Consider the following 24,175-nt stretch of genomic DNA (forward strand, 5'->3'; position numbering starts at 1 on the left):
AGAATGGAATATGAATAGGAGAGGCCTTGAATAGAAAGATGTATAATAAAAAGTATTAATAACTATAAATGTTTAACTATATATAATCACTTGGGGTGCCTAACTTTTGGCACCCTCAATTAAATATGCCTTTCCTTCTCCTTTAAAGGTTGCTTAGAAACCGGCAACATTTTATTGAAAAGTGTTTCATGACTTAGGACCCAATGGCTCTGGTGGATCATCATCATCATCATCATTTATTTATATAGTGCCGACAAGCTATGCAGTGCTTTACTTTAGTCAGTGATCCCCGACATGTTGCTCACTGATGCCTTGGATGTTGCTCTCAGTGGCCTCAAAGCAGGTGCTTATTTTTTAATTCTTGGCTTGAAGGCAAGTTTTGGTCGCGTAGAGCTTATTGTAGGCTGCCAGTCCACACAGGGGTTACCAAATAGCCAATCACAGCCCTTATTTGGCACCTCCAGGAACTTTTTTCATGCTTGCGTTGCTCCCCAACTCTTTTCACAGTTGATTATGGCTCACGGGTAAAAAAAGGTTGGGGACCAATGACCTTATAACAAACAGGGAATAAATGGTGGATAACAAACAAGGGTTTTAGAAACAATTGTGATTTATGATACAGTAATGATTGATTAATTAAAGGAAAAGTAAAGCTACCATGACAGTTTATTGCTAATAGATAAGTCACAACAGTGCACGCTAGAGTGCCAGTTCTAGTCACTATCTCTGCTTGTTTAGCATGTCTGGTCACTTGCATGCAAATAATGAAAATGTGCCCCAAATTGCTCGTTATTCGCATGCGAGTGACACAACATGTCATAGCGTTGGCAGTGGCATTTAAAAAAAACAAAAAAAACTACTGTTATCCCCAACTGGAATGCCAGCACCTTTGGTCGGGGATAACATTTTTACCCAACAGGTGCCCTTTAAAGTGTGAATATCCAAATTACAGAAAGGTCTGTTATCCGGAAAATCCAAAGGCCCAGACATTCTGCATAACAGGCCCCATACCTGTTCTGAGCTTTTACTTTTTCTGATTCCGCCCATGATAACATGATTAATGGTCACCACACCTTTCTTACTAATCCTTAACTCACTAATGGAGAGAGGAGGGTTTGGCACTAATCTCATTAGTCTCATTAATGAGTGTAATCTCAGATAACAATACTCTTGAAGAAAAATAAATTAGCATAAAACAACAGGACTACTAGACAGAGCTTACCTGTAGCAGGTGTGCCGAGAAGAAGACAATGGACAGCCAGAGCCAGGGATGTGAAGCTAAAGATGAAGCCATACTCTTGGGGGCTTGTCACCAGCAAACTGGGTGCCTCTAGGTCTTCTCATCCTCCTATCAGACAGAGGTGCTTGTGTGGGGTCCCTTCCTCCTCTAATGCCCCTCCATGGCACATATATCAGAATATAAATCAATATCAGCCCCTGAGAATCTTTATGAGGAGACTGAGTGCTAGCTCTGCGACCAAGACGACTTCCACAATCCAGAAGCCTCTGAGCAATAGGCAGCCACGTGTGTCTCTATAAGAAGCACCCCAAGTGTATAAATGAGACTGGCAGTGCCCAGAGAGCCAACAACTGGCAGAAAGGTCCAGATCTCCTTCAGTTCTTCCACTTCCAGTAAAGGAACACAAAGGCTTGCCACGAATGGCTCTTCCCTGTGCCGTCCGTTGCTTCCGGGTACGAGGCGGATCTGCGGAACAATAACAGATGTCCAGCTGTAGGACTGCAGAGGTTTCTCGGCTTTGACAGAACAGTATCCAATCGCAGCCGGCCTCACGCCACTGCAGCCAATAGCACGGGGGAGGGGGCGTGTCCCGCTTGTACCAGGAAACAGGAGGCGTGTTGTCAGTGGACACGTGGAGGTGATGAAACTTCTAAATAGAGTGCGGTCAGTGGAAAGTTATATCGGGGTGCGCGCGTGCGATGCTGGTTCATGGGCAAGTGCAGACTACATATATCCCAGTCAACAACAAACTACAACTATTTGCGTGACATGGACAAGGCTGGGGGATCTGCTCTTAGGCACTAATTTATGCCAAACAGGCTGGTCACAGACTAAATGCATACCTCCCAACATTTTGGAAGTAAAAAGAGGGACAAAATTTTTTTTCGCACGTTGGGCAGCAAAAATGTTTTGACCACGCCCTTTCTGTGGCCACACAACCTAATTAGCATGTTCATTTTACAAAATTTGGCAGGTTATGAAAGTTTTAAAATAATTCTCCTTATCTAAACTGTTTTTTATGTGTCTCAAAATTGTTACAAAGTATCTTATTTGCACCTGTTAGCTGTTCTGGGCTCTCTGCTAAAAGCCAACTAAGTTAGAAATGTTGTTTCTTTTTCTGGCTGTTCAGTGCAGAGTAAATAGGGACTTTTCCAGTACAAATGAGGGACTGCAGGTTGAGCTATCAAAAGAGGGACTGTCCCTCCGAAAAAGGGACAGTTGGGAGGTATGTAAATGTTACCCGGGTACAGAAGTGTCCAGATCCGGACTTGGATTCAAAATAGGCTCTGGTATTCCATGTACAAGGTAAAGAGTTGTTGGTGGTCTGCACAGCTGAAGAAGTATTGAATGTTCTGCTTCCAATGAAGTTGATCTGTGCCAACAACTCCACTGTGCCAGTAAATCAAAATAATAAAGGAAGGAGAACGCTTATATTCTCCAAAGAGAACTTTTATTCCAGGTTGTGGTTACCCGGCGACATGTTTCATATGTCATGTACACTTGATAAAGGGTATGTACCCGAAACGTCGTGTAACCACAGCTTGGAAAAAAAGTTTAACAGAGATTCGAAGTTGAAGTCCTGAAGCCGAGAAAGGAGCCAAAACTAAAGACTGGATTGAAGCCACAAGTTCTACTGAAGCCCTGGCCACCAATGTATTATTTTAGATTTTAATATTTTATAGGCCCCTGCCACCTGTTTTTTTTTAAAAAAAAATATTCTCTGGGGCCCCAATGTTTCTTTTTAACTTGTATGGCCACCAATGTTTTTTTAAAAACTTTTATGGGGGGCCCTGGCACCAATGCATTTTTTTAACTGATAGGGGGGCCCTAGCCATCAATTCTTTTTTTTTAACTTGTAGAGGGGCCCTGACCAACAATTTTTTTTTTTTAAAAAAAAAATCTTTTATGGGGGCCCTAGTGCCATTGTTTTTTTTTAACTTATAAGGGAGCCCTGATCATTAATGGGTTTTTATAATGTGTGTGTGGGGAGGGGGGGTACCGTTTTTTTAGTGCTGATGTCTGTGTGGCCTTTTTACTGTGGTGTGAGTTAGGATCTGGGATGGGGTTTGGGAACTGGTGTGGGTGGGGCCCAGAAAATTTTGTTGTACGGGGCCCCGTGATTTCTAATGGCGGCCCTGGTTCTGCCAGTGTGTAATAGGAGCTTGGCTAGCTCCATACAGATACGTAATAGAATTAATCCAGCACACGAAATCTGCTCAAGGGTTATTACCCGTGTTTAATGTCAAGCCAAACAGGTTACAACGTTTCGGGGGCGTACCCCTTCGTCAGGTAGGGGTACGCCCCCGAAACGTTGTAACCTGTTTGGCTTGACATTAAACACGGGTAATAACCCTTGAGCAGATTTCGTGTGCTGGATTAATTCTATTACGTACCGTTTGTTGGGGGTGCCGTCCTCCTATGATCCATGCACCGTGGACGTTGAAAGAGGGACCAGGTGTGCATCTGCATTTCGTTTGGCTGTAGCTCCATACAGAATCATACAGGTCAGTTCGAGCTAATCCCATTTTAAACAACCCCTCCCTTCTGTCTTTATACATCATTTCTACAGTCAGTTACCTTTTAGACACTGAATAAACATGCATTAGAGCTTCCCAAACTGTGGGGTTGACCGAAGCCTTGCAGATAAATGCTGGCCGTGAATCAGCCCCTACCAAGACTGGCAATTTGTGCGTTTTGGCAAATGGCAGAGGGGCTACTGTAAGATGCCACAGGCTTTCATTTTTACTGGGCCTGTGGGGGCACTATTTAACCCTCTGTGTACTTGACATACCAGGGCCTAATTTAAATCCCAGTACTGACATTGCCCCTTACGCTTTTATCAGATTTCTGATGTGTCTGCACCTGGAGTCATGGCTTCAGTCTGGGGTGCGCCAAAACATCTGATTATGCATTTTGGCATTGAAATCCACTCTATGTGCCTCCACCTGGCCATGCAGTGGCTCTGGGTGCAGGAACATTAGAAATCTGATAGCAGCAGAGGGGCTGATTCCTGCCTGGTGTGGATGTAGCCATAGGGTTGAGTGCTCATTTACTATTTTGGATAAACCTCAAACTATATAAGAGTGAGGGGTACCGCCAGGTTTATTTAGGCAAAGAGGGGCCCAACCAAAGGGCGATTCTGGGCGCAAAAAGTCTGAAGAGATCTCCATTACACCATGTGTAAACTAACATGTACATAGACAACACTGCAAGTAACAGCCTGTGAGATACTGCACACACAAAAAAAGCCTGTGAGATACAGACACAAAAAAAGATTTGGTGGCCGGGGGTCTATAATAGTATTAAAATAATACATTGGTGCCCAGGGGTTTAATAAAATAACGAAAAAAAACCCACATTGGTGTTCATTGGAACTTACCATAGGCTCCTTTCGGGGCTTTAGCTTCTTTCGTGGCTTCAGGTCTTTTCACGGCTTCGGCTCCATTCCCATCTTCGGGACTTCAGTTGTTCAGCGCTGTCAATGGGGGCCTGGCTAATTTGAAGAGTGCAGCACAACCACAGCCTGGTACAAATGTACCCTCTGGGCCCCCATGATGGTGGCCCTGCCGGTATGCTTGGGTATGTTGCACCCTAGTAACCATATAGCTGCTAAAATCCCAGATTAGAGAGCTGCAAAAAGCTAAATAAATAAAATAGGCATGCACCGAATCCAGGATTCGGTTTGGGATTCGGCCAGGATTCTGCCTTTTTCTGCAGGATTCGTATTCGGCCGAATCCTTCTGCATGGCCGAACCGAATCCAAAACCTAATTTGCATATACAAATTAGGGGAGGGAAATCATATGCAAATTAGGATTCGGTTCGGTATTCGGCTGAATCTTTCGCAAAGGTTTCGGGGGTTCGGCCGAATCCAAAAAAGTGGATTCGGTGCATCCCTAAAATAAAACCACAAAAAAATCCCTGTTTGTACACCAGTGTCTGCTATTTTCTCTGATTCATTCAAGCAGGGCTGGAACTAGGCATTGACAGTGTAGCTACTGTATGTGCCTTGGGCACAGTTAATGGGGAGCCAGTTTGTGTAGGGTCAGCGAGGACCATCCCAGGGCCTATCAGGATCAGGGCTTACCAGGATTTCCCTCGGGATCCCAATGGGCCAGTCCAACTTTGTATTACACTGATTATCTTAAGGTCTCACTCTAGGGCAGTGATCCCCAACCAGTGGCTTATGAGCAACATGTTGCTTTCTGACCCCGTGGATGTTGCTCCCAGTTGCCTCAAAGCAGGTGCTTGTTTTTGAATTCCTGGCTTGGAGGCAAGTTTTGGTTGTATAAAAACTAGGTTTACTGCCAAACAGAGCTTTCTGTAGGCTGCCAGTCCACATAGGGACTACCATTTGCAAGTTACAACCCTTGACATCCCCAGGATATTTTGCATGATTATGTTGCTCTCCAACTTTTTAAATGTGTCTCACTGGTAATAAAGGTTGGGGACCCCTGCTCTAGAGTATCACTAGAAATAATTAAAAATATTAGATAGCTGAGCTGTGTATAAAGGACTGGCTAGTTACATGGAATCTTTTGCACAAGCCATTAATCAGAGGGGGAGGGTAAGTAGATCCTGTTGCAGACACTCCCTGTGCTAGTCAAATAATTACTGAGGTTTCTCGGGCTGCATTCTGCATCAATTCAAGCAAGTGACTCGGAACAGCTTTATTGTTTTACATGAGAAAGAAATGACTCCAGAAATTTTTTTTTTCATAGATATTACACTTGTTTAATTGTTGAACTACAGGTATTGGGGCTTTCTGTTGTATTTTTTAGTGGTGTTTATCACACTTTCCCACACTATATAACTTAGCTAGATGGGGAATTAAAGTAGTACTAAAAACTCAACAAATAATTAGTCTAGAAATGCTACATTATGGGCTTTTATTAACCACCAAAGCTTTTTTTTAGCAGTGACAGCTTGTGCCTTTAAAGATGCCCCAGTAGCTCCATCTTCTATTCTGCTGATTCCCAGTATATGCTCTGTGCTGCTGTCACTTAACGAGCTTAGGGACCTACTCACAATATCATTTTATATATATATATATACATATATACATATATATATATACACTGTCTTAATTTATTTTATATATTTTTTAATTATCTGCCTTCTGATTATTTCCAGCTTTCAAATGGGGGTTACTGACCCCATCTAAAAAAAAAAAAACAAATGATCTGTTAAGCTACAAATGTATTGTTATTGCTACTTTTTATTACTCATCTTTCTATCCAGGCCTATCCTATTCGAATTCCAGTGTCTTCATTCAAATTAATGCATGGTTGCTGGGGTAACCTAGCAACAATACTGTAAACTGGAGAGCTGCTGAATAAAAAGCCAAATAACTCAAAAAAACACAAATAATGAAAAATGAAAACTAATTGCAAATGGTCTCAGAATATCCCTCCCTACATCATACTTAATGTTAAAGGGGCGGTTCATTTTTAACTTAATTTTTAGTATGTTATAGAATGGCCAATTCTAAGCAACTTTTCAATTGGTCTTCATTGTTTTATTTTTGTCATAGTTTTTTAGTTATTTGCCTTTTTATTTAGATTCTTACCAGTTTCCAAATGGGTCACTGACCCTATTTAAAAACAAATGCTCTGTAAAGCTACACATTTAGGGGCCGATTCACTAACTTCGAGTGAAGGATTCGAAGTAAAAAAAACTTCGAATTTTTGTGCTCCTCGACTATCGAATTGGCGTAAATTCGCCTGAGTAGAATGATTTGAATAGATTGAGCGCAAAAATGCTGCGACTATTCGCCATTCGATAGTCGAAGTACTGGATCGAGCGCAAAAACGCTGCGACTATTCGCCCATTCGATAGTCGAAGTACTGGATCGAGCGCAAAAACGCTGCGACTATTCGCCCATTCGATAGTCGAAGTACTGTCTCTTTTAAAAATACTTCAACTGCCTACTTCGCCACCTAAAACCTACCGAATTGCTTTAAAAGCCTATGGGAAAGTCCCATAGGCTTGTTTTCCAAGTTTTTGATCGAATAAAAAGGGATTCGATCGAATGAAAATCCTTCGAGCAAATGAAAATCCTTCGAGCGAATATTCGATCGAGCGCCTATTCGCCTGGCGAATATTCGCCAATTCGACTATTCGCCAGCGCGTGAATTCGCCCGAATTGTCTATTCAATTCTATTCCCCGGTCGAATTTCGAGGGATTTAAGCCCTCGAAATTCGACCCTTGATGAATTTGCCCCTTATTGTTATTGCTACTTTTTAATTACTCATCGTTCTATTCAGGCCTCTCCTATTCATATCCCAGTCTTTTATTCAAATCAGTGCATGGTTGCTAGGGTAATTTGGACCCTAGCATTTAGATTGCTGAAATAGCAAACTGGAGAGCTGCTGAATAAAAAGCTAAATAACTCAGAAACCACAAATAATAAAAAATGAAAACCCATTGCAAATTGTCTCAGAATATCACTATCTACATCATACTTAAAGTTAATTTGAAGGTGAACAATCCCTTTAAGCTATCCTTGTTTTTACAGCACTACACACACAAGCTCAGAGTTAAACAATTATCCTGTTCCTTTGTCCTAATGCCAAAATGACCCAGTTGTTATACCAAAAAATTACATCATGGTCGTGACTTCATCTCATTGAATCCTGAAAAGGCAACAAACTTGTTGTTTGGCCAAACACAAAATAATTTTGCTGTGGGGCCCCATAATGTCTATGTACATGGCTGATCCGTATAAGATACACAGTGGGGGGCATTGTCCCTATAACTTACATTCAGAAAGCTACACAAAGTCACACATGAAGCATCAGTGTAAAATATGGATTTATTAAGGAATTAACAGGGTGTACAAAAGAGGATTTCAAAACCAGCGTCACAATATCTAAAATAATTTGGTCCAAAAGATTAAAGATTAGGCAGCAGTATAAATACAGATCACTGGTCAGGCAGCATGATTTTAGGAGAAATGATTTATAATAGGATACAATTATCAAAATTCTGTAATGTACATGAAGAACATGCTATGAATTACAGCGGTGCAGAAATAGGGATAAGCAACCTCTGGTGCCGCTGGAGTAACTAACATACAGCAGAGGGTCTTATGTATGGTTCCAACACAGCTACGGTCCTGGCCTCTCTCATGGCAAGCAAACAAGACTGCACACAGGCGTGGTTATGGATGATTGTGCAGGTCATTACTCCCTAAGTCACTATACTGTTAGCTTGGTGATGAGAGGAGAGCTGTAGGGCTAAAGACTGGCAACAGCAGTTTAACTATTGGGGGGAACAGATGGTGTAACTGCACTAGGGCCTGTCCCCCAGAGTGGGCCCACTGCCTTGTGGTCAGAAAGTTCCAGCGCTACAAGAACTTGTTTACCCCATTGGTTATTAATTGCATAGGACATACTTTCTGCTTACATGGCAAAGCTTACTTACTAGTAGTCACGTGACCTCCCTTCTGTCCAAGAAATGGCAGCAGTTCAGTCATTTTTGACTAAACAGCTTTAGATTTTTATAAAATAAAGAATAGCATTAAATAAAATAAAACTGATACTAGGGATGCATTAAATCCACCGTGTATGGATTCATCAGAATACTGAATCCTCCACTAAACATTCAGATGAATGCTGAACCCTACTTTGCATGCAAATTTGAAGAAATTGCTTCAAATTCATTTTGAATTTAAAAATGTTCTGGTTCACTTCCCCACAGCTTTAAACAGAAAAGACTTTGAGGGTTCAATTCAGTGTGCCTAGCACTTCCCAAAGCCCACTGAAACTGGTGCATCCCTACATGATAGTATACCTTTAAAGCAACTGGTGTCTACAAATTTAATTTAATAACCTAGAACGGATTTGATTAGACCAGAATTATGCCTTCATGACATTTAATGCTCTCTCCTATGACATTGATATTGACATTTCCAGTATGAGGGCACCCAACCCTTCTCAGGTTGCCAGTAGCATTGTGTTCACAGAGGTCCTGGGAGATGCAGTAACTCATTTCATTATGGCAGTTATAAAATACGGAATGCATTCAGGTGTACAACATTTATGAAAATTAAACGGAAAATGAGTCGGCTGGCTCAAAAACTATACAGCTTTGTTAGGCCACTGACAACAGCCTGTGTGTCCATAGCCTTAATAACTTCTACAAATTCTTCACAGTAAAAGATCTCAGAATGTGAATCATTTTATTATTTGTAATGATTATATTAGTATTTATTATATTGTTTCCAATAGGCTAGTAGGTTTTGCAGGTGCATTTTGTTGGGCTAGGGGTTGGAGTGTGTATATATCTCCCTTATCTAACTTAAGCTCATGCTGTGGTTTATATGCCTCTCCATTGCCTCAGAACAGTCCACAGACCTAAATGACAATCCAGGCACACATAATGCCCTATTCCGTATTTAGGGAGGACAGTGCCTGTTCATATCCTGGGGAAGCTACAGGGCTTCCCCAAAATTTTTCAGTGGGACAGAAATTTGTCTGGACATGGTCAGGGGAGATTGGTGTGACCTACAGGGTTCCAGTCTTTCAGTAGATAATCCTGGAAAGAATGCACCTGCATGACATTAATGGAGGGGCACAGCAATACACCTAAAACTTGGAAGGTCTGTGGGGTCATATATTAGCTTGGCTACAGAAGTCACTGAGCTGCCTATGCCTGGAAAGATGTACAGATAACTTGTTCCCTAACAGAATTTTCAAAAGGGGAAATAAGGAAGATTGAAATATAGCCAGTGTAAAAACATAACTGAAAACTCCTGGGATGGGCTGTAGCACTTTATAGGGTTCTTAAGAGATGTTATGCAGAAGGCTTGTGGTAGACATTTTGCGATTAGGATGAAGGTGAATCCTGATTGGACCAATGCTTTGCATATTTCTGTTCACAGTCATTTCTTTTTCAGCTGGTGCCACAACCTTTGTCAAGTCCAGGCAGACACATTTTGGCAGCATACAGGCTTATCTGGCTAGTGATTTTATAAAAACTGTGGGGGTTATTCCTGGCCTCTCTAAGATGGTGGCAGTTCCAATAACGTTTCTGATGTCTGTTAGTCCTGCTTGTTTCCTTTCTGCCTCCAGGGGTATATGAGTTCCCCAATGAACAACTTGCGACACAGGGATCCCCAGGAATCCTTAGGGTAGCACTGGTTAGATGGCAGCATGTAGCTCTGTAGAACACCACTATATGGCAATGGGTTGATCTACAGTGGAGAAGAAGATTATTTAAGGAGACATTTTGTGTAAAAAATAAGAATGTACTAGTGCGTTATACTCATTTAGATATAGAAGAATTGTGCTTAAAAAAAAGTAGCATTTCAGGCTGATTTATTTTCTGCAAAAACCCTAATAATCCCTCCCTTCTCTTCCACTTCCTGCTCCATGAATTCCCAGGCTGTGCAGGGGAGCCCTCAGCTCACTGCACTGTAGGACAGGAACCAATCAGCAGCTAGTAGGACCCGATAGGGAACTGAAGCCTGTCTGTGCTCGTGTGAATGCAGGGCTGTGATTGGCTTCTGGCAGGGACCGTTAGGACATGCCCACCCCTCATTTGAAACACAGACAGGGACCAGTGAACATCTATAGGGAGCTCCAATAAAGGGGATATTTTTAAAGATAATATTAATTTTTAGCACCATGTAAAAGCAACACCATATATTAATTATGATTGCCTACAAAATTAGGGTTTTTTCATTTATCCTATATGTCTTCTTTAAAAAGAGTCTCAAGCCAAATACAGGTCACAATCTAACCCTTATAATCCATGCAGTTTGTGGTCTATATTACAGTTAAGGATGCACCGAATCCAGGATTCGGTTCGGGATTCGGCCTTTTTCAGCAGGATTCGGATTTGTCTGAATCCTTCTGCCTGGCCGAACCGAATCCAAATTTGCATAATTGCAAATAGGGGCGGGAGAGAAATGACATGTTTTGTCACAAAACAAGGAAGTAAAAAATGTTTTTCCCTTCCCACCCCTAATTTGCATATGCAAATTCGGATTTGGTTCGGTATTCGGCCGAATCTTTCATGAAGGATTCGGGGGGTTCGCCCGAATACAAAATATTGGATTGGGTGCATCCCTAATTACAGCTAGGGGTTTTTTTTATCACAGGTGGATTTTAGAGATTTTCTGAGCTTTTTTAGACCTCGAATTAACTCACAACTCGAATGGTTTCTAATTTAAGAAGAAACTGAAATTTAAAAAACATGAATCAGCGTAGTTGGTGTGAAAAACTCAAATAGATCGAGTTTTCTTTCTATTGAATTGATCGAGTTTTTGATCGAAACCCACCAAAAAAAACCCAAAAAAACTTGAACATCATGAAGCCTATTAACATCTTTAAATGGTTCAGGGGACCTCTGCCATTGACTCCTACATGACCTCGACAGGTTTTAGATGGTGTATTTTCGGATTCGAGCTATTTTCAGCTTCGGGGTATAATAAATCAAACTTTGAATTACTCGACCTTTGATAAAAAACCCCCTTTAATGTTCACTATTCTCTTTTGCAGTACTCTTGTTTTCATCTGATTGGAGAATACTGGCATTAAAAACAGCACAAATCTCCCAGCGAGTCACCAATGAGTTAAAAGGCACACATGGTCAGTTATGTATTCCCCAGATACAAGTGTTAGATTTTTAATCGGGTGCAAGGTGCAGACTGCAAGTTTATACTGAATGATCGCTAGGGCTCCTTACATGCAATCTGCACCTTGCACCAATTAAAAAAATCTGCAGCAAGGTGCAGAGCACAGTACTGGCAGATGTAAGGCACGTGGGTAGGTACAGGGCTCCTGCAAAAGTTCCCTAACTTCTTTGAATAATGCACACGTTAGGGGGCAGGAGAGGGTCAAACTCATGCCCACCCTCCATGAATGCAGTGCTACCAAATGCAAACAAATTTAATTCTGAAGAGCTGTAATGCACAACACCAACTAACATCTTACTCAGTTTCAATGAGAGCTTTTCCCTTTATAGGTAAAGCAGAGATAGCGTTACCTGCATGAGCAGTCTTAAGGGTTTCCCAGTTTTCTGTTCCAGCATTCGGAATTTTACACCAGCTAAAAAAACAAAACAGGTAACAAGACTTAGCCAAGAATGTGATGTGGAAGATGTACAGCTTTGGGTTTCTTGATTGAGAGCCTTAGAGTACAGACCAGGCCTGACCATCCCTGAATATGGTGAATGTAACAAGCAGTTTGCATTTATTTGACTACTGGAGTTTATTAATAAGGTTAATTTAGAGAGCCTCATATTTAAATACAAGGTTAGAAGGAATGTACAAAAAATATTTCAAGCACTTTTATAATTTTTATACATTTTCCAATTTTTTTTAGAGGTATTAGCAGTTCTATACTGCCAATATCTGCCTGCTGGCTCAGCTGTTCAGAATCGGCGGTAAGTAAATTAAATATGAAGGTGGCGTTCTTAATGATGCACCACTTTGCATATTCCGTTTCGTCTAAGAAATGTGCAGACAGTAGGAGGGAAACAGCATATGCATTTTCTGACTTTTTTTTTTTTTTTTTTTTTTTGAGTGCTACAATATGAACATCATTAACAATTGAGTTTGCATCAAATAACGATCATCCAAAAGTTGCTCACCTGCCAACCTGTAAGACCTGCAGAGGCGCAAGACCATAGCATAGAGTGGGAATGTGTTCAGCAGATCTACGATCAAGTGGATCACACCTTGAACCAGAACCACAAGCAGACGCAGCTGTTAAGAGATACATGAAAGAGAAAAAGATGAAAGACTACTTGACCTACCACAATGCTCTATTCCAATCTCTATTCTTGTCTGTAATTACAATAACATTTTCTCTGCCATTTGGTTCTGGGCACACATCCCTGGCAAGTGTCTGTATTAGCCTATGTCATCATAATCAGTCATAACACAACAAATTAAATGCCCATTATTTATTTAGCTGTGAGCTCGTTGTAATCTTGCCTCCACTGTGAATATTTGTTTATAGGCTCTATATGTTCACACAATGCTGACTCACTCAAGTTCATCACGTACCAGAGTAAATACCAGGTAATACAGGGCTGTGGTTGGCAGCAGAAATAGCAGAATTGTAAACAGCAATGTCCCAAGAAAAAGCTGCAATCGAAAAGGACAGAGAGGATCATTAGAGGTATAATTCTGTGCTTCAGTAAGTATTATGATATACCTAGATAACTGAAACCAAGCTGAGATACCTGATCCAAATCATAGGAACAAGAGTCCACTCTCTGACGAAGGACGTTCCACTTCTTGCCACGGAAAAGACGCCAGAGAGAAGAGAGTCCGTGCATCTTGAAGCAATACAGGCTAATGTAACAGAAGAAGCAGTTTATCATATGCTAGGAACAGAATTTAAGAGACAGAGGATAGAATATTATATTGAGACATCAGATTGAGACACCAGACAACCTTGATCACTCACTCACCGAGCTCCATATACATAGAAACAATATATATGGAATGTAAGGAGGGCAATGATGTCAGAGAGGATGGACAGAGCAACGGACAAGCCTAGACAGGCCGACAAGCCAATATACCACAATATGACTTCGATAAATGGAGACATCAGGCGAATGTAACCTGTGCAGGAAAACAATGAGAATATATTTAGTAGCAATAAAGCAAACAAGTCTGTGCCCAATCAAAGTCAAAGTAATTTCTTCAAAGATATGTATCTCTATATGTATTTAAGTTACCCTTGTCATTTCCTAAGCCTCAGGCTATGGACATAGGTAGGAGGACACACAGCATACTGCCAAAGCAATCGAATTATCCCCATCTGATCAGTGATTACACATTACACATGTCTAAATCAGACTGGGGCCCTCCTGTAATATTTAATCACAGGCAGGCACAGATCTCTGCTTTTACAGATCCACAATACAACATGGCAGCACCTTATTACTACTGTCAGGAATAATGACTAAGGACACTGTTTGCTATAGCACTAAGTATTTATTTCTCTCTAATTTACTCAATGTGTGTAATTTATTAGAAGGGGTATCACATTGGCAAGAAGTAAGTATATGAACAAACATAATGTCATTGCAAAATGCCTAGAAGCACAAACACCATTTAATAAGGACACATCCCAAAATACCCTAGAAATGATGCCAAGCACTGATACATTGCAACTGGACAATTATGCCCATTCTCCTCTAATGATGGGGGGGGGGTAAATTGGATCATAAATTGACCTTGTAGCTCACTAGATTGAATAAATGGTACATTGTATTGATAAGAGCACACCCCATTGATGAAAAATAAATTCTTAAAAATATGTACACATAGGAGGAACATTAGAAGAGTCCTCTGCACAAAATCTGTTTTTGCATAATAAAAGAAAATGTAATTTTAAGCAACGTTCCAATAACCATTAAAGGGGTTGTTCACCTTTAAATTAACTTGCTCTGATGGTCTTCTGGTTAGGAAAAAAAATTAGAAACCTTTCTCAAATCTTTCCTAACCAGAACATCAGAGCAGCCCTCTATCTGTAATGTAATTGCAGCTGAAAACAGTGTGTTTATACTCTCTGCACATGATTCCTCAAACAATGTGGCAGAATCCAGCTGATAGACCTTAAAAAAAGAACAGATTTCTACTACACTGTTGCAAGAACTAGACAGAATAGGATAAGCCAGTATTGCAATAATATTTACCAATTACTATTGATATTATTTACAATATAATAGAACGTTGCTTATACTTTAGTGGTGAAATTGGCATTAAAACATGTAACCTGAAACAGAAAAGGGGGCTTGGGTATATCTTACTGATCCAGAGGTGGATATGGTACATAAAAAAGCGTCCCAAGACTTCGTCCAGAGCTCGGTTCATTTTTAATCCTGCAGGGGCCCCCATAAGCCATTGCAGCAGCCCCTGCAGCTCCACAGCAACACGCTAATGAGCAGAAAGAGACAGAAGGAAATTAGGATATATGCTAACAATAAAACACATGATTTGCACTTCGTATTATTTTAAAGTGAGATATGTTTCAACCATATGCCCCAGGTACAAAACTCCCCTTACCATAGTAATTTATGTGACTTGCTGTGCTTTAAAGGGGTTGGTCACCTTTAAAATTAACTTTAAGTATGAGTTAGAGAGTGAAATTCTGAGACAATTGTCAATTGATTTTTATTTGAGGTTTTTCAAGCTTTTTATTCAGCAGCTCTCCGCTTTGCAATGTGGTTGCTAGGGTCCAAATTACCATAACAATCAGGCACTGATTTGTATAAGAGACTGGAATATGAATAGGAGAGGGCCTGAATAGAAAGAGAAATAATAAAAAGCAGTAATAACAATAAATTTCTAGCCTTACAGAGTGACCCCCATTTGAAAGCTGGAAAGACTCAAAAGACAAATAATAAAAAACAAATAATAAAGACCAATTGCCTAGAATTGGCCATGATATAACATACTCAAAGTTAACTTAAAGGTGAACCACCCCTTTAAGCTGTGCCTTAGTCCATCTATAATAAAGATAAAAGTTAATCAAATATGGGAGGTTATGTTTCTCAGTTGCTTTCAAAGGCATGAACCAAAGTTTTTGTGTACAGGAATTCAGGTTCCTTGTTTATGACTTACATCAGCCACGGGCATGAGCGCATCAGCCAGCTGACTGATTCGGTTCTCCCTGTACAGCAAGGACATCAGTAAAATCCCGAGGGCCATGTCTAACAGAATGGACACTACAGTGTTGGCCTTCCTGCAAAATAAGAAGCAGATCACACAGGTTTATGCACTTTGGAGAGACATTTGGAGATAGCGGAGTGAGAAGGTATGTGTGTGCCTAGTGACTCATAGGGAGCACCAATCAGTCATTTTAGGTGCCTAAAAAAATCAATGCAAATGCCATTGGCCTCAAACATACCATGGCATAACAGGAAAGACATTATAAGTAATTGAACGTGTACATACATGCTGTTAAGCTTATGGTAGGCAAAATAACTACTAATAAACAGAGAATACCCGTGTGTAAGTAAGAGCTTATAGCACTTGAATGAGGAGGTGTAGGCACACTGACATCCACAGATAAACCAAATATGAGGCTGACCAAATTTTTATCCTCTGCTTTTTCTGCACCCAACCTAGGAATCTCTAACAAAACAGTGGATAATGTACAGCCTGAATGCACAGGAGCATCAATGCTGAGAAAACAGGCGAGCACCTCATGAACTCTTTATGATCCTTGGCTCTCTCTGAGCTGCTGACCAGTCTGATGTTCTCCAGGCGTTTTCCCAACTGCTCAAAGGTGGACAGTTTGTTCCATAGAAAGGACAGTGGCTTCCCGCTAAGGACCCTATAGGAGAACAGCAATATCATTAGAACTAGAAACAAAGCACTTTGAGTGTGTATTTATTAAACTTGTACTAAAAGATATTAGAAAGTAAAGATGTAATACCAGCACAAGCCTGACTAAAGCTTGCCAAAGACATGCGGATTTTACAATTGCATCCAATCAACGATTGGACGTCCCAATCTTCCAACCTACCATTAAGATTAAATAAAGTAGTAAAAGAACAAATCTGACGATATTCTGGCTGTGACACCAATCGAATGAAAGTTATGTCTGACAAATTCTAGTGACAGTCACCCATTGATATTGTCAGAGAGAGAAATTATTGTTATCCAACAGAAATCTTTTATCCTGTCCGATCGACTAAATGACCGATCGCCACGCTACACAAAATGTGGGGATGATCCACACATGGTCTAAAAATCGTACAAAACTTTGATTCGTGTGACTATATCTTTACGTCTATGATCAGTTTAATACACTGTGTAGTCACACAATTCTGCAAAATTAGGCAGATTAAAATGCTTGAAACCACTTATAGGGGATCATAATCTATCAATGGGTAAATTTGCTTCTGTGCAGTTACCCATAGCAACTTATCGGCTCAGATCAGTCTACTGCAGACAGAATACTGAAAGATGCAGGGGGTTCCTGCACTGAGTCACATTTGCCCAGTGTATAAAAAGAGAGGAACATTGAAAGGGACAGTGAAAATCAGGGTCCTGTATAAAGTCTGGAAGGGAAACTGTGTTCAGATATTAAAAGAGAAGGCCGTCATAAAGCTAACTTTCTGTTTCTATACTGCTTGATAGCTTAAATCAAAGGTAAATGAGAGAATTTACAAATATAAGTTTTTCATAATTTTGGAAACCCTTTAAAGTACATTTTCAGAAAAATGACAAATGCAAAGAGAAAATTACATATGGTAAGGCTTGAAATCCCTACATGCAATAACACATTATAAGCACATGCAATATTATATAGTTGGGTTCTTTATGGTATAGCAGTAGTGGTCTCCAGACTTGTTAGCATTATATTATAACTCAGACATAGTGGTTTCATACTTCCATTGTGATCAGCCTCTTCCTACCTGAGGTTACATATGCTGGTAAGTAATGAGGCCAGGAATAACAAGACTGTGCACACAGGAACTGAAGCTTGCTTGACCAGCTCCACGATAATGCTGGCCTCCACTCCATCCGACTGCCAATGCGTCAGCTTAATTGGGCCTTCATCATACTTGTGTGTGGCAAACAGAGGCCGGCTCTTGGCCGCAGTAGCAAACACAGAGACTATTTCTGAGTTTTCAGTGACGGAGTGCAGCTCCGACAGCATCAATTTCCTCTCATCGTAGTACACCAGAACAACCTCCTCCTGATCACCGCCATCACATCTACCAACACTGCAGTCCAAAAACTTGCTAGACGCTTCCCTTGATATCTGCAGCCATGGCCGGTGGCTGAAGATGCTGCTCAATTCATCTAAAAACGACTGCATTTTCTCATCCTTCTCTGCCTTTTTGTGATTCCAAGTTCCCAGTATAGAGAGGCTTAGCCCTGTACTCTGCTGCAGGCGTGCCAGGTACTGCTTCACTTGGCCGGGAATAAAGGGGAAGTGCAGCGTGGCTAGGACTACTGCGGAACGGTGCTCTGAAATCCATCGGCCAATAAGAAGCCCACTCTCTGCCGCCGTGCAACACGTTGGGAAGAATATCTTAACAGTCATAGTCGCTAAAATAAAAAACATAGCATCAGATTAACCTTTAACAAGTTTAAATAAAACCTTGTTTATTGACTAAATAGTTTCGTACAGTTCTGGTTAGACCAGGGGTGCCCAAAAGGTAAATCGGGATCCATGAGTAGACCTTTAGCTGGTGATCAGTAGATCTCAAGACACTGTCAACAAACAGCATTTCTAATTCACCCTCCTATTTCATTCTTTTCATTCAGATATTTATTATGTTACATAAGAAATATTTGTATATAGCAATATAAATTCTCTCATAAATCAATATAATATTTAAGTAATAGTTTCCATGGAACAGAATGCTAACAATGCTTTTATGGATGTAGATCATAACGGGACAACATCACTAAAAGTAGACCTGGCATTAGTAAAGTATGGGCACTCCTGGGTAAGACAGACCTGCTGACCCGCCATGTGACTAACACCCATGTAGGCACCCCTTTAGGCCAGCTGCCCCATCTGCAGGGGGTTTACAGGAAAGCCACCCAGTTCCCGCTCAGTATAACTGGAAAGGATATCACTTTGGAGCAGACATATCACCTTTAAGACAACTTAAAGGAGAAGGAAAGTAGTTTACCACTTGGGGGTGCCAAATGTTAGGCACCCCTAAGTGAATATATTTACTTACATGAAACCCCGGACCAGTGCTCCTATCAGCAGAAAACGGCACCGGCCCGCGAGCACCACAGATCGATCCATATCTGGTTTCTTCTCTCTTCTTGTAGCTGCTTCATGTGCATTAGAGTGAAAAGCCGAACTTTGTGTGAAAAGTCGGCTTTTTCATTCTACTGCGCATGTGCCTGCCCAGGAAATTTTAAGAAACAAGTAGCCGGAAGAGAATCGCTCTGTGGTGCTAGCTGGAATAACCCCGGGCCAGTGCATTTTTCTGCTTATAGGAGCACCGGTCCAGAGTTTCACGTAAGTAAATACATTCACTTGGGGGTGCCTAACATTTGGAACCCCCAAGTGGTAAAGACTTTCCTTATCCTTTAAAGGAGAACTAAAGCTTAACTAAATGTTGTACATTATGTTTTGGGATTCTGTACCAGCCCAAGGCAACCACACCAAGGCCATTTAGCAGTATAGATCTGTGCCTCCAAAGATGCCCCAGTAGCTCCCCATCTTTTTTTCTGCTGATTCACTGCACATGCTCTGTGCTGCTGTCACTTACTGAGCTTGGGACCCACTCACAATATACAGTACACATAGAATATAAATGTTACAATATAAGGCTGATTAGTAATTAATACAGATAATTACTACATGGCAGCTCAGAAACCAGCACAATTCACATTAGAATTGGATAATCAGCCCTGTAGCATCAGTTTATATTACAGATCAACCTCATTTTCTGCTTGAAAATTTGCGACAAACCCTAAGCTTAGCTTCTCAACAGCTGCTCAGAGCCCACTGAGCATGTGAGTGTCGCGGACACTTTCCAAGATGGTGACTCCATGTGACAAGTTTGAAGACCTGGATCATTGCTCTTTGAGAAGCTGAAACTTTAGGCGGGTACAATAAGTTCAGTATATAACATATGGCATTTTTAGTCATATTGATTTTTAGAGTTTAGTTCTCCTTTAAAAACACAAGTTTGTAGCAGGCAGAGCGCATGCCGCTTGACTCTGTGCAACAGCAGAATGCCATTTTGTTCTTTTCTACAGCAGGAGTGCAGGTATCCTCCTAACTTTGCTGCAGGGCGTTTGTGCGCCACATTAAGTAAGCTTTAATTGCCAAACAGAACCAGAAATGAATTTATTGCTAAGGGCCATGTGTTATGTTTGTCACAACTCATTATGTCGTTTGGGCCGTGTCACATTAGAGAAGCAGCATCCAGCAGCGTGACAAGTCTAGCACTATTGTGTCTGGCCTAACAAGGCTCTAACTGCCAAATTTAGGGCAACTGACTTTTACATGGCATTTAATATTTCACTTTTTTTCCCATAAGAAATACATTTTCCCAAAATAAAACTATGGCCAGCGTAGTTGGACAGGACTTGCTGACAGAGCTGGTGACTAGCCGAGTGCTGCAATGCTAAAGATGAGTTACATTTCTAGGTCAGCGACTCCAGGCAATATTGTTATGATGCAGCGCCTTAGGTACCAACGCACACAGCAGCTCTCCACACTGTGTGGTTTGATCACGTCGGTTAAAGGAGAGTGTGAGCGTGTGCGCTTAAAAGCACTTTTAAATTAATGATGAGTGCTAAATAGGATTTGCTGCAGTTTAAAAGGAAATGTACCCTTATTGAGCTTACCTTCAATTTTATTCTTTTTAAACATTTTCATAAAACCTTTTTTAAATTTGAAAGACTTGACACCCCTTTAAAGGATAAGTAAACCTTTAAAAAATTAATGTGACAATGTGACATTGTTCAGGGTGCTTTTCTAAGCACTTTTGCCATTATATACCTGTATATATATATATATATATATATATATATATATATATATATATATATATATATATAAATTGCACGTGGTACCGGCACTCACACGGTTTGCATGAAAAATCAATCGTTCAATATGGTTAAATAGGAAAAAAAGGTTTATTGAATCCATATTGAATTTATTGAATAAATATATATATATATATATATATATACACACACACACACACATATATATATATATATATACACATACAATTATTTTGATTTTTATGCAGCACCTCTCCAGTTTGCGGTTTCAGCAATCTGGTTGCTAAGATCTATGCACTGATTTGAGACTGGGATATGAATAAGAGAGGCCTGAACAGAAAGATGAGTAATTAAAAGTAGCAATAACAAGAGCCTTAGGGCAGAGAGACACACGGGCAGATAAGTCGCCCGGCGACAAATCTCCTCTTGTTCGGGGCGACTAATCTCCCAGAACTGCCTTTCCGCTGGCTAGAATGAAAATCGCAGGCGGGATGGCATTCGGAGCACTTAATTTTCCGAAGTCGCCCGAAGTTATCTCACAAGGAAACTTCTGGCGACTTCGGAAAACAAAGAGCTCCTAGTGCCATCCCACTGGCGATTTAGATTCTAGCAGGCGGGAAGGCTTTTCAGGGAGATTAGTAGCCGGAAGAAAAGGCGATTTGTCTCCAGACGACTAAACCTCCCTTATTTATGACTTACATCAGCCATGTCTTGGCTGATGTTAAGTTAACTTAAAGGTGAACCACCCCTTTAAGCTGTTTGTTAACTGCGAATGTGATTTTTGTAACAACAACAGATCCTAATGGTCAGTTCTTCCGTCTGAAAGGACATCTGATCTTTCTTATTTCTTTCCTGAGCAGAGCAACATCAGAGCAGTTCTCTGTTTTTCTTCCAAACATATATCTCACTGATTGTACAGTGAGAGGTGTCTCTGTTGTTATAAAAATGATTACATTAGCAGTTAATAAACATCTTAAAGGATAAGTAAACCTTATGGTCTTCCTGGATTTCTGATCTCTTTCCTGATCAGAGAACAGTTGGCTGTTTTTTTTTCATTCTGAACTTGTGGTGTTCTCGACTATAACCCACCCACTCCTGACCCACCAATGGCAGATGTCAGAGGTTGGGCATTGTAAGGTTGTGGGCAGGGTGGGTGGAAAGACCGAACCAACCTGCGACCCGTAGGCAAGCATGTGTGGATGTTGGCCTGAACCAGCACATCACTATTCTGATTGTATCTCTCTCTGCTATTTCTCTGACAAATTATAACGAACAAACGGATTGGGGGTTTCAGAGGATGGGGTGCAGGGTCACCTTACGAGTAATTCTTTAATGAATTAATTAAAGAATTACTCGTAAGGTCCTGGATGTGATGGATGGGAGGGTGCAAACATATGGGTCATTTCTTTTTCCCTTCTTTTCTTCATATTTCTCTGACAATACAGTAAGAGGGACTGATCAGCAGGAGGCACTGTTGTTACAAAATTAATTACATTGGCAGGAAAGGGGAAACTATACCTTCAGAATGAATACATAACCAACTGATAATTAATATCATAAGTGAACCATTAAAAAATCTTTTACCTTGAGCCACCATTTTGTGATGTCTGTGTGCTCCCTCAGAGGTCACCTGACAGGTGCCCAGTGAACTGTACAATCCAGGAGGCGGCCCTTAGTACGGGGAATTTCTATCCAATGGCAGATACTACTAGATTTTTTTTTAAGAAACTGGTTTATTTATATGAAGTAGTGGTTTACTCATGGGCTGTTTTATGCAATATATTTTTAAAAAGACCTGTGGAGTGCAGGGGTATCGCTATCCTTTAATAAAGGATTCAATTTTTCTGGAACTTTAAAAAAAAAAAGTAAATTAAAAAAGTGCTCAGTAAAGCACCCTGAGCAAATTGATATTTAAATGTACTTAAAAATAGGTGATACACTGAAGGCCTAGTCTAAAGATGGCCATATATGCTCCCGACCAAGACGGCAGCTTAATGCCCTCTGTAGGGGGCATTTGATGCCACCTGCTCAATTGATATTTGGCTGAAAATCATCTAGATATCTATCAGGCAGACCTGAAAATCATGTTGGGCGAGGACCGCACTGGCACATTGATGTTGTCCTGAATATATGCCAGGCCAAGTAACACCACTCTCAATGCCCTTGAATGCAGAGGAAATAATGTTTTTTGAGATTACCTTTTTTAAGTGTATTGTACAGGTACACACAGCACACTTCACCTACCTGTCAAAAATGCCTGGAGCACACACTAAGGCTTCCCACAGGATGAAATGTGTGCAAACACCTGGAATAAATAAAAGAAGCAGTACACCTGTCCCAACAGCCAAAAGTCTATATCCCTCTGCATAAAAAGTGACGCTACAGTATAGATCCCAAAGAAGCACAGTGACCACCTCCACATGTCCATCAGCTCCAAACTGCAGCAGTGCCCATCAGTGATACCCAGTAGAACCAGTGCCCATCAGTGATACCCAGTAGCACCAGTGCCCGTCAGTGATACCCAGTAGCACCAGTGCCCTTCAGTGATACCCAGTAGCACCAGTGCCCATCAGTGATACCCAGTAGCACCAGTACCCATCAATGATACCCAGTAGCACCAGTACCCACCAGTGAAACCCTGTAGCACCAGTGCCCATCATTGATATCTGGTAGCACCAGTGCCCACCAGTGATACCCAGTAGCACCAGTACCCATAAGTGATACCCGGTAGCACCAGTGCCCATCAGTGATACCCAGGAGCACCAGTGCCCATCAGTGATACCCAGTAGCACCAGTGTCCACCAGTGATACCTAGTAGCACGAATGCCCATCAGTGATACCCAGTAGCACCAGTGATACCCAGTAGCACCAATGCCCACCAGTGATACCCAGTAGCACCAGTGATACCCAGTAGCACCAATGCCCACCAGTGATACCCAGTAGCACCAGTGATACCCAGTAGCACCAATGCCCACCAGTGATACCCAGTAGCACCAGTGATACCCAGTAGCACCAATGCCCACCAGTGATACCCAGTAGCACCAGTGCCCATCAGTGATACCCAGTAGCACCAATGCCCATCAGTGATACCCAGTAGCACCAGTGCCCATCAGTGATACCCAGTAGCACCAGTGCCCACCAGTGATAACCAGTAGAACCAGTGCCCACCAGTGATACCCAGTAGCACCAGGGGCTTTTAGAGAAGTCACATTATAAACCTGTGCAGCCATGTAGGCGTCCCCAGCCCACAAGTAGAATAAAAATGCTACAAAGTGGCGTCACAAGCAAACAGATAACTAAGACATCATATTAATGTGCCCCCAACCTGCCCGCCTTACCCCGGTAAAGAAGTGCTGCTGAAGGTCCTGCTCTGGTACATCCACACTCTCCGCTAACCTCTGCGGTCACTGATGGCTTCAATAAAGCGGTGTGTTTGGGTACCAATAAAAACTACATCTCCCAGCAGTAGC

The 24,175-nt window shown here is 41.3% G+C and overlaps 2 protein-coding genes across 3 annotated transcripts in view; both read right to left on the minus strand.

Annotated features, from left to right (window-relative positions):
• The window catches only part of ern2.L (endoplasmic reticulum to nucleus signaling 2 L homeolog), a 28,660-nt gene extending 23,690 nt beyond the window's left edge, over positions 1-4,970 (minus strand). Inside the window, exons 1-2 of the mRNA XM_018236513.2 lie at positions 4,620-4,970; positions 1,223-1,705 (exon numbers count right to left, since the gene is read on the minus strand). Of these exons, the coding sequence (XP_018092002.1) occupies positions 1,223-1,294 (72 nt within the window). The 5' untranslated portion in view covers positions 1,295-1,705; positions 4,620-4,970. The remainder of the gene's footprint in view (positions 1-1,222; positions 1,706-4,619) is intronic.
• Positions 4,971-8,040: 3,070 nt separating this feature from the next.
• On the minus strand, positions 8,041-24,166 carry pigq.L (phosphatidylinositol glycan anchor biosynthesis class Q L homeolog). 2 transcript variants are annotated; one of them, XM_018234318.2, is made up of 12 exons: positions 24,044-24,166; positions 22,950-23,010; positions 17,630-18,269; positions 16,411-16,542; positions 15,828-15,948; positions 15,014-15,140; positions 13,667-13,820; positions 13,436-13,547; positions 13,257-13,337; positions 12,839-12,953; positions 12,233-12,294; positions 8,041-10,436 (listed from the first exon to the last, which is right to left on the minus strand). In XM_018234318.2, exons 3-12 carry the CDS (start codon positions 18,262-18,264, stop codon positions 10,284-10,286), a joined length of 1,692 nt encoding a protein of 563 aa, XP_018089807.1. In that variant the 5' UTR covers positions 18,265-18,269; positions 22,950-23,010; positions 24,044-24,166; the 3' UTR covers positions 8,041-10,283.
• Positions 24,167-24,175: the final 9 nt, after the last annotated feature.

This window comes from Xenopus laevis, chromosome 9_10L (assembly GCF_017654675.1).
Source record: "Xenopus laevis strain J_2021 chromosome 9_10L, Xenopus_laevis_v10.1, whole genome shotgun sequence".
Lineage (NCBI taxonomy): Eukaryota > Metazoa > Chordata > Amphibia > Anura > Pipidae > Xenopus > Xenopus laevis.